Here is a 10,859-nt window from a genome sequence, read left to right on the forward strand (position 1 = left end):
TCTTTTTAATTTTGGTAAAAAGGTTTTTAATGTTCTTTATGGTTACTCTGCAATTTGTTATTATGTTTCCAAGTTTAAAGCAGTCTATTCTATCTTTATATCATCTTGATTTCCTCTTCATTTGTAAGTTTTGTAATTATATCATTTATTCCCTCTTTTTACTTTGTAGTTATCATCATTTACAAATTGGCATCTCTGGTTCTCCATTTTCAGTCTTGTAGGTTTATTCTATTTTTGATACTTCTATATCTGGGTGATGCTGTTGTGTGTCTTACTCTCCAGTTGTTGTCTGCTATTGTTGGTTCTCTGTCTGAAAGACTCCCTTTAGCATTTATTATAAAGTTGGTCTGGTTTTTCCAAAATCTGTTAATTTCTGTTTATCTGGGAATGTCCATCCTAATTTCACCATTATATTTGAGGGACAATTTTGCTGGACATATAATTGTTGGTTGGCAATATTTTTCTGTCAGGGTTTTATATATGTCATTCCATTACCTTCTCATCCACATGGTTTCTGCTAAGAAATCATAGCTTAGTCTTATTGGTTCTCCTTTGTAGGTAACTTTCATTTTTCCCAAGTTGCTTTCAGGATTTTTTCTTTGTTTTTGGTTTTGGAAAGTTTGATTATGCTATGTCTCAGGATTTTCTTTTGGGGTCTATCCTATTAGTTCACTGAGCTTCCTGAGTGCATGTATTCTTGTTTTTCATATTACAAAAGTTTTCCCAACAAATGTTTGACAATTATTTTGGTCCTTTTTTTTTTTTTTTTCCCTCTTCCTGTTCTGGAATTTCAATCACATCTATGTTATTCTTCTTGATGATGTCTCACATAATTCTTAGACTTTCTTCACTTTTTTTGTTATTTTCTCTGATTCCCCCTCCAATAGATTACTACTAAGAGATTTGTCTTCCATCTCACTAATTCTGTCTTCTATTGATGCAATTCTACTACTTTGTCCTTCCAGTGCATTATCTATTTCGGAAATTTTAGTAGTAATCTCTGGATTTCTATTAGTTGTTTTTTTATGATTTCTAATTTTCCATTTATTTTGTCAATGCGTTCTTCTATTGTTTTTTGAATTCTCCTAGAGTTTTGTCTGTCTTTTCCTTGATTTTCTCTTTTGGTTTCTTCAAACTTTCTCTCAATCTGTTGAAGGTACCTAAATACAATTCTTTTGAATTCTTTATCCAGTGGTACCAATAGCATTTCTTCCTCCAGAAGATTTTCTGGCCCTGTATTTTGGTCACTGTTTGGATCATTTTGTCCTACTTTTTGTGTGATTTGAAGTTGTCTGTTGTCTCCAAAGGAGCTCTGGTAGCATAGCGCCTAAGGTCCTTGACTGCTAACCAGAAGGCTGGTGATTCAAACCCACCAGCCACTCCTCAGAAGGAAGGTTGGGCAATCTACTTCCATAGTGATAGTGTCTCGGAAACCCAAGGAGGGGTCGCTATGAGTCGGGTCCACCTCGATGGCACATAACAACAAAAGTTGTCTCCAAGACATCGCAGTGTTATTGTATTAATTTGTTGATAACATGTTGGTTTGCTTCACCCTGATTTTTTTTTTTTTTTTTTTAACAAATTTGGGCAACAGTGCAGATGTGTTACCCTGGTCACTAGTTTAGCAGCACCTGGACACTCACTACCTGTCTCCAGATGGATTTTGTGCCAGTAGGTGTGTGGGCACAAGTCTGTAGGTATTTCCCACCATGTGTCATCCATCCAATGGTGCTGGAGTGGGTGATGATCTTTGCTCAGTGAGCAGGACAGCAGATGTAGTGGGTATGGCTTGGAAGGGTCACTGTCCCTGTTTCCCAACTGCTGGGGAAAGACAGAAGGTAAAAAGAGGGGAAGGGGAAAAAAAGAAAAGAGAAAAACAAGGTAGAGAGAGGGGAGACCTAAGAAGAAAGGAGAAAAAAATTCAGCATAGTACAGGTGCAAGTGCTAGCAGAAATGTGGCACTTGTTCTGCATGTGCACACATCAGCAAATACAGAAGTTTAGGGGAAGAATTACTGAACACAGAGGTAGTAAGGGGTGAGAGACTCATTCAGCCAGATTTAAAAAGAAAAAAAGGCAGAGAGGAAAAGAAGAAAAAAGATAAAAAACAAGGAGGTGGGAGAGGGAAGAAATGAGAAGACCAAAAAGAAAAAGAAAAAAGAGAGAGAAAAGAAACTGGTGCAAGGGTTAGCTGCCAAACACATTTGCAGCCGGAATACAGAGCTCACTCCAGGGGAGTACCTACTGCCATCCACTGAGGGGTAGGGGCAGCCATTGCTGACCGTGGAGAGGCGATGGGCACCTGCTTCATTGGATTAAAAAAAAAGTGGGAGTGAAAAGAAAGAAAGAAGAGGAAAACAAGGGGGAGAAAAGAGAATAAGTAAGAAGGAAAAGAGAAAAAAGACAGTGCTGGTGAAAGTCATAAGTCACCAAACAGCTGCACAGAAATGCAGCACTCGCATGGCAGGACGCAATGCCAAGATGGGGTGAGGGGCATGGGGGTAGATACTGCTAATTGCATGGGCAGACGGGAGAGGGTCCTGCTCGTCTTCTAAAAAATGAAAAGAGAAGAAAAAGAAAATAGGAAAAGAAAAAAGGTGGGGTGGGGAAGATGGGAGAACTAAGCAGGAAGATAAAGAAAAAAAAGCGGCACAGTGCTGGCAGCCAGGAGTTTGACCATCTTCCAGGTGGGGGCAGGGGAAGCATGTCTCTAGTCACATGAATGTTGTACAAGGTAAGGGGGTAGATCACACCTCTCTGGTCACCTGACCATCAATGTAGGTGCTGGTGCAGTCTTGGGTAAGTGGAGCCAATTATCTGGTTTCTGCTCTGATCAGAACACTGTATACAATAATTCAAAACGACCACCATGTGCTGGTTGGTAGTTTACCATTGCTTGTTCACTATGGCGGTTAGGTATCTTCCTCTCATGGGTATTTGATTTACTTCTTTATCCTTTCTTTTGAATCTCTGGGATCCAGGATTATCATCCATAGCCATTTACCCTGTTTTCTTGAGTCTTCGTTGTAGTGGATCTGGATAGTGTATCCACCTAGTCCACCATCTTAGATCCTCCTTCCCTCACTGGGATTCTTGTCTTCCTTGTTTGTCAAAGGAGTAGTAGCAAGTACTTGGGGAATATATTTTGAATGAATGAATGATTTTTAGAAAATCCCACAACTCATGCATAGCCAATAATGGTGAAAAAAAATAATCAATAATGCAATTTTATATATTTAGAGTAGCTTTATAAGAAAAGAGGGGCAGAGTTCACCCTCAGTGGTCTCTCCTACTCCCTTCAGACAGGCTCCTTGTGGCCTCATGCTGACTCACCACTACCCAACCATCCTTTCACACGTGGCACCATTCTGTCCCAGGCTCAATGACATTAGCCCATCCTCTTCTCTCTCCTGTATCTATAACTCAGAATTTACCTTACCTAACTTCTAATGTCTTACAGCCTACTCTCCAGAAGACTACATAATGATAGTAATGGATTAATCATTGATAAACAAGTCCTTGCTGATTAAAGATTAGTCAGATAGTGTATCAGATCTCTGGGATAGCACTTTCTGATCCCTGAAGGAGGGATGAAAACTTTAGGGATTGTTGCTGATCAGGAGAAGGGTGCCACAAAGCATGTTACATAAATTGGCAGCTGGAAACTGCCTGAACACCAAGCTAGGCCTAAAGACATACAAACCTGAATCTGATGAAAAGCAAAATACATCTCTTGTAAATACTGCTTGTGGGGAATTGGAGGTTTTAAATGAAATATTGAGAGAAAGATTTACTATATCTAGTATACAATAATTTCCAACCCTTAAAACGTATTCTTCTTCTGGGAGTAGCACAACTGTATACAATTATCAAACATTTAACATTTAAGATCCATGCATATTATTATATGAAAATACACCTCAATTAAAAACAAAAAAAGATATTTGAAACATGTACCCATTAGACCACGGATGGCAGACAGGCTTTATTTCTTATGGTAAGCCTATTCAATTCTTAGTGGCTACCCAGAGCACCATCTTGGAGAGGCTTTGGTGGCTGTAGCCCAGATCACCCAGGAAGAGTGCTGTGATCGATTAGCCATGTCTGCAGTAGACTATAGGGAAGATCTGATATGCACACCTGCCACCTATCTATTGACCCTGAAAAATTCCTGTTGAGGGCAAGAACCTAGAAATATTTAATGGTATGAATACTTCCACTGAAACAATTAGACATGACCACAGCAAGGCTGAAAACATCTGTAGTACTTACAGTTTTTCAGGATTGTTTGCATTACACACGTCAGCATGGCCATTGCAAACACACCGTCCACCAATGCTGATGTCCTTTATGCTGTAATAATACTATACAACCAAAAACAGAGCATGTCAGTCCTATGGATCAGCAACATAAACTTTCCCTTACTTTACTAATCTGTAGCCCACGTCTGCATCTACCCTCCTTCCCTTTATCCACAAACTCACACTTCTCCTTGCCTACTTCAACACAAACGATAGGCACAATTGGAAGTAATTTGCCTTTCACAATAGATGCATTCCTTAATCAAATTTAACCACATACTGCCAAATTTCTCCAGTTTTAAAAATCAAGTGCTTTAAATGCATTGAGGGAAGCTGACTTGGAAAAGAATCATAGCCTAGGGCTTTTTGGAAAGGGATTAAGTTCTTCCTAGTTTGTTTTTCTCTCTCTTTTTATTCTAAATCTTGAATTTATAAATTGAATACAGTCATGTACCACATAACATCCATTAGGGCAACGTCCAACTGCATGTATGCTCATGGTCCTATTAGGTTATAATAGAGTTCAGAAATTCCAAACACAGAATAGGACATAGTGAACGACTAACTCACATGCAACACATGTGTCTCATGTCGCTTGTAAATAAAGTGATTACATTGTCAGATATATAATGGCATAGATAACCCTATAATACATGTATTTTTTCCATTTTAATAATTTTAAATGCATTTTATTGAAATATAAGTTATATACAGTGAAATACACAAAGCTGAAGTGACATGGGTCAATGCATTTTTTTATTTTTTTTTTTGCAATGTTCCCTCCCCTCCCCTCCTACCCCTGGTAACCAACAAAGAAAGTTCCCTTCCATATATAAACCCTTCCTGGACTTTCTACAATAATGAACTAATACTATATTTGTCTATCTGTGATTGACTTCTTTCACTCAGCATAATGCCCTCCAAGTTCATCCATGTTATATGGTGTTTTGCAGATTCTACATTATTCTTTAGGGTTGCATAGTATTCCATTGTGTGTATGCACCACCGTTTGGTTATCTGTTCTTCTGTTGATGTGCACATAGGTTGTTTCCAACTTTTTGCTATTGTAAATAGTGCTGTGATGAAAATGGGTGTGCATATATGTTCTTACCCTGGCTCTCACCTCCTTAGGATATGTACCCAGTAATGGGATTGCTGGGTCAAATGGTATTTCTAATTCCAGTTTTTCAAGGAATTGCCATACCGTTTTCCACAGTGGTTGTATAATACATATATCTTGATAGTCGTAATAAATACTTGTGTTACTGTCTTATTATGTTCTGTACTTTCTATCTAAAAAGTTTACCATACAACAGTGTATGCTACCATACAACAGTGTGTGCTTTGACCGTAAGCAGCAGCACCCAATCTTGTATACTGCACATCTCTTGAGTGTTGTAGCATTATTTCTCTATTTAATTTTTAGAAAATACTACCGTGAAGTACATCATGGCTTCCAAATGCAGCAAACCATTGCTAGAGATAGCAGCAGTAAGAGGCAAAGGAGAAGAATAGATTTGGAAGTGAAACAAAAGGTTATTAAACAACACAAAGGCTGAAAATCAGTGAATGCTATCACTAGCAACGTAGGCATGTCACAGTCAATAATCATGACCATCCTCAAAAACAAAGGAAAAATTCTCCATGCTATTAAAGGATTGGCTCCACTGGAAGCTACAAGTCTAATGAACAGGGAACTGTATCAGATATGGAGAAGTTTCTAATGACATGGATTGAGGACCAAACATAAAAGTAAACCCCTTTCAGTGTGCTGACAACCACTGTTAATGCACAAAGCTTGTTCAAGATGCTTAAAGATAAAGCAGGACCAGATTACTATCTGGTACTAGCACAACATCCAAACCATGTAATGTTCTATTTCACAGAATGTATTGTGGATATTAGGTGACACACAACCATATGTTTACTTACCAAAAAGTCTATTTTGCCTCAAGGACCAAATAGGAATCCTTGGGTGGTGCAAACAGTTAAGTGCTTGGCTACTAACTAAAAGATTGGTGGCTGAAACCCACCCAGAGGTGCCTAGCAATTTGCTTCCAAAAGGTCACAGCCATGAAAACCCTATGCAGTGCAATTCTCTGCACACATGGAGTCACCTTGAGTTGGAATCCACTCAGCAACAACTGGTTTTGGTGGTTTTATGTGCAAAATACTGTCCTAGGCTCTGGGAAGGGAAGAGAATATTTACAAAATGAGTCAGAAATAGCCCTGAGCCTAGCAGAGCCACCAGCAGTTGTAGTAGTCTTATTAACTCTGTGAATAAGAACAAAATCAGAGGTTCAAATCCCACCAAGGCCAGAAAGCAAGCTGTCAACCCAGTCAATGATTGGCCCCTTATCCAGGCCACAAATATGTACTTGTTAGCTCATTTACAAGGCACATCCTCAGTATGTTGGCAGCCTCTCCTTCAGCAAGGACCTCTGGTGGTGCTGTGGTTAAGGCATTTGGCTGTTAGCCAAAGGTTGATGGTTTGAATGCACAGCTACTCTGCAGGATAAAGATGAAGCAGTTTGCTTCTGTAAAGATTACACCTTGGAAACCTTTTGGGACAGTTCTACTCTGTCCTAATGGGTCACTATAAGTCATAATCAACTCAAGGCAGTGGGTTTGGTTTTTTTGGTTTTCTCCTTTAGCAACAATAGGTGGCACATTCTGCCAGCTCTGGTACTTCTCGGACTTGGCAGAAGACTACATGGGAGTCAGGGAGGAATGTAGGGGCTGTCAAGCAACCTGTCATTTAATTCATGTTGCCAGTGAGAATACCTGTCAGTGAGGAAGTCTTTGAATTCAAAAGGACAAGAAGCCTTTTGTATCTTTTTTGTTGAATGTATTCATCTTAAAGAATCTATTCACTAGATGTTGGGGTTCTGTTCTGGTTTTCTAATTAAAAACTGTTAAAGTGTCAAAGCTTCCTGACAATATCTTATTTCACTTGGAGACATTAACAATCCCTCTTGTTCATTCTGGATCAATTCAGTATTAATGGGGCTTTCCATGACAAGTTAACACTTAGAGGCTTTCAAACTGATCACTACAGAGGTTTCTCTCTCCACGGGTGTTAAGGGCTGCAGCAATAAGAGAGAAAAGGACTAGATCACCCTTTACCCCAGCAGTACACATGATTTGTGTGGTAGAATTGTTGTCATCATTAACTGCTGCCAAGTAGGCCCCAACTCATGGCAATCCCACGCACAGTGCAACAAAATGCTGCCTGGCGCTATGCCATCCCTACGATCGGTTGTGGACTGGACCACTGTGATCCTTATAGTTCTCACTGGCTGATTTTCTGAAGTAGATCACCATCCCTTTCTTCCTAGTTCACCTTAGTCTCGAAGCACCACTGATGTTCAGTCAGCACCATAACAACACACAAGCCTCCACTACAGTGTGAGATTATGACAACTGGCATTATATTTCTCTGTTTAAAGAAGCATCCTAGATTGTGGAGGTCATGATTATGTGTTACACTCTGTAACAAATCACTCAATGAAGGAGCTTATGGTCATCTAAGTGAAAATACACATATGGGTGACCATAAATCTTATAACCCTCAGAAACGACAATAAAGCCAAAAGAAGGTAGCGCAGTACATCTATGGCACTGGCACCTACAGAAACAGAAATACAGGCAGCAGCAACGTTATCAAAAAGCTCACCTCTCACTTGTAAATATCCATCCTCTGATCCAACAGAGTCCCCACCTCTGCAGCATTTCAGAAGGGCTAACTCACTGCCATCAAGTAGATTCTGATTCATAGCAACCCCTCCTTGGGTTTCTGAGGCATTATGACTATGGAAGTAGATTGTCCAATCTTCCTTCCAAGGAGTGGCTGGTGGGTTTGAACCGCCAGGCTTCTGGTTAGCAGTCAAATGCCTTAGGCACTACGCCACCAGGAAATACATAAGACAGATAACCTGCACCCAAGATAGTTGGACTTTTTCTTATAAACACTCCAACCCTAAGCAAAACTTATTTTTTTCTCTCTCCTTTCCTTTCCGAACTCCATAATATTATGTGCCTAAAAATCCAAACTCTACAAGGTGTCCTTCCTCTTCTATTCATTGCCTACAGCCCAGTCTCCAACCTGCTCCACCAAACTCTTTTTCCTGAACATAATGGACTACAACAATAGACTGTCTTCAGCCTACATGACCAGGAAACCAGAAGAACTAGATTGTGTCTGGCTACCACTGTCAACCACTCAGAAAGGGATCAGTGCAGAAGATCCTGGATAGAGTAGGAGAACAATGTGGAACAAAACTCAAAATCATTAAAAAAAAAAAAAGACCAGGCTGACTGGTCTGACAGAGCCTGCTGGAATCCCCAGGACTATGACCCCTAATTTCCCTTCAGTCCTAGAACTGAACTCACTCCCATGGCTTCCAGGCATATAATATGCAGGCACATAGGGTGAACATTTACACCAGGTAGATACATCCCTTAGAACAATCAAGCATGGGAGAACAGGGCAGTATTTGCACAAGGAGACAGCTCAGGGGACAGGAATGCATAGGAAAGAAGGACAACAGGAAAGAGGTAACTACAGGGAGGAAGTGGGAAGAGAGCTATTAAATTGTGGGGATTGTGATGAATGTCATGAAACAAAATGTGTATGAACTGCTGTATGGAAAATGAACTTGCTCTGTAAATTTTTACCTAAATCACAATAAAAGTTAAAAAAAAAAAAACAATGAATTGTCTTGCCCTGGTGTCCAGCTGAGTTTGATCAATGGCAAGTAATGGCAGGAAATCAGAGGTGGGAGAAGAGTGAGCTCAGGATATTTATTAACCAATATTATTACTGGTTCCCTCCTGCAAGACAGGGGTACTATCCTGATACCTGAGAGTGAGAGATGTTCAGGGTGTGCATCTATTAATACTCATCAATATCTATGTTTTCTTCTATGTCTTCTTGGACACACAGTTAGATTCATTACCCAGCCTCCTTGCTTCTAGGTGGGACCATATAACTAGTTCTTGCCAATGGAAGTGATCTGTATGGTTAGCAGCAGGTATAGCTTCTCTATACCCTCTCTCTTCCCTCCTCTCCTGACCAGAGGCAGGGGAATCCAGAGGAAGATTTTGAGACCTTACAGGAGGATTACAACTCTAGATAGAAAGAGCCTAGATCCCTGAATGACTGCGTGGAGCAGATCCCACCTGCTGACCCATACTGAACTGTGGCATAAGCAAGAAATAAGCTTAAGTTAAGTCTCTGAGATTTGGGAGTTGGTGTTATAATAACAGTTAGCCTCCCCAGATTAGATTATAACCTCTCTAGGCTGGATATGATCTTCTGCATTTATTCTTTTTTTAATATAATGATATTTCTTCAAACAACCAAACTCCTAATTGTGTCTAGCATTTCAGACAAGAACCACCCCTATGTCCACACCATTGCTGGCTATAAAGGTTACTTTAAAAAGTCCAAGACAATTAATTTGATTAACAGAAATAGTAGTAAAAACTGTTGACAATACACTTGAAAACAACTACTCACTCGTCGTGTAACTGTTGGATCTCGCTGTGCTTTAGAAATGAGGTGTCCAAGAAGGGTGTTGGTTCGGAGAAAACGCAAGCGAATGTTTGTTGCCTTGGTAAACTCCCTCAGGGTTTGAGAGAAAGTAAAATTTTTTGCACCTGGCCGGCCATTTATCAAGGATACCACAACCTAAAATAACCACAAACACATAAAGAAAAAAAGTTCCTTTAATCAAAATTCAGCAGCAAGTAAATAAAAATAACTCACATGCCCCAAAGCACTTCATTCCTTTGAGCCATTAGATGTTTGTAGGTGGTCTTGGATCTTGTTTATGTCTAAAAAGACCATTGCCAGTTTCATCTTCCCTTTCCTTCCTAGTTCAAATCTGGCAACATGTTCATGAACCTGGGCTTCTTGGAGATGTTATAATTTCATTTTCAAGCCCTCTGTTCTATCAGTGTAGCTGGGGGGCTGCACAGCTATGAAATATTGAAAATACAATGCTGTTTTAAAGGTGATGAAGTCCAAGCTGTAGCCATTTGAAACGTGAACCACTCACTGATTGCCCAAAGGAACTGAACAGAGCTGCTCAAGATCTCTCTGCTTAAAAAAAAGAGACTGACACCCTTTAAGGAAGTTTATCTGAAACTTAGTTCATGTTCATTTCGGCCTTACTTCTCTGGAATTCTTACCTAATTTTCCCTATCTCTATTTTCCCATCTTCCCTAACAACAGCTTGGTTGACTTCACAAGAGCCAAATGCAACCCCAATTTTTTTTCTCCTAGAAATATTTTCTCCCCAACAGATGGTGCTTATCCTGCCAAAAGAGACCAGAGATTAGGGCAACAATTGCACCTCATCTCCTCACTGTTACAGGGGATAATTTGTGAAGATTTGGGAGGGGCATCACCACAATCACCAGCAACCCACTTGCTAAATATGCCATCAGACATAACCTGTTGTTGTTGTTGTTATTTGCCATCGAGTCGGCCCCGACTCATAGCGACCCCTCCTTGGGTTTCCGAGGCAGTATCACTACGGAAGTAGGAATGCCC

At 40.1% G+C, this 10,859-nt stretch overlaps 1 protein-coding gene across 1 annotated transcript in view; it reads right to left on the reverse strand.

Annotated features, from left to right (window-relative positions):
- LAMA3 (laminin subunit alpha 3) overlaps positions 1-10,859 on the reverse strand; it is a 434,613-nt gene that overhangs the window by 321,444 nt on the left and 102,310 nt on the right. The window contains exons 5-6 of the mRNA XM_042780249.1: positions 9,822-9,992; positions 4,272-4,363 (exon numbers count right to left, since the gene is read on the reverse strand). Of these exons, the coding sequence (XP_042636183.1) occupies positions 4,272-4,363; positions 9,822-9,992 (263 nt within the window). The remainder of the gene's footprint in view (positions 1-4,271; positions 4,364-9,821; positions 9,993-10,859) is intronic.

Source organism: Orycteropus afer, unplaced genomic scaffold (assembly GCF_000298275.1).
Source record: "Orycteropus afer afer isolate SDZICR_OR568_19922 unplaced genomic scaffold, OryAfe1.0 scaffold00030, whole genome shotgun sequence".
Lineage (NCBI taxonomy): Eukaryota > Metazoa > Chordata > Mammalia > Tubulidentata > Orycteropodidae > Orycteropus > Orycteropus afer.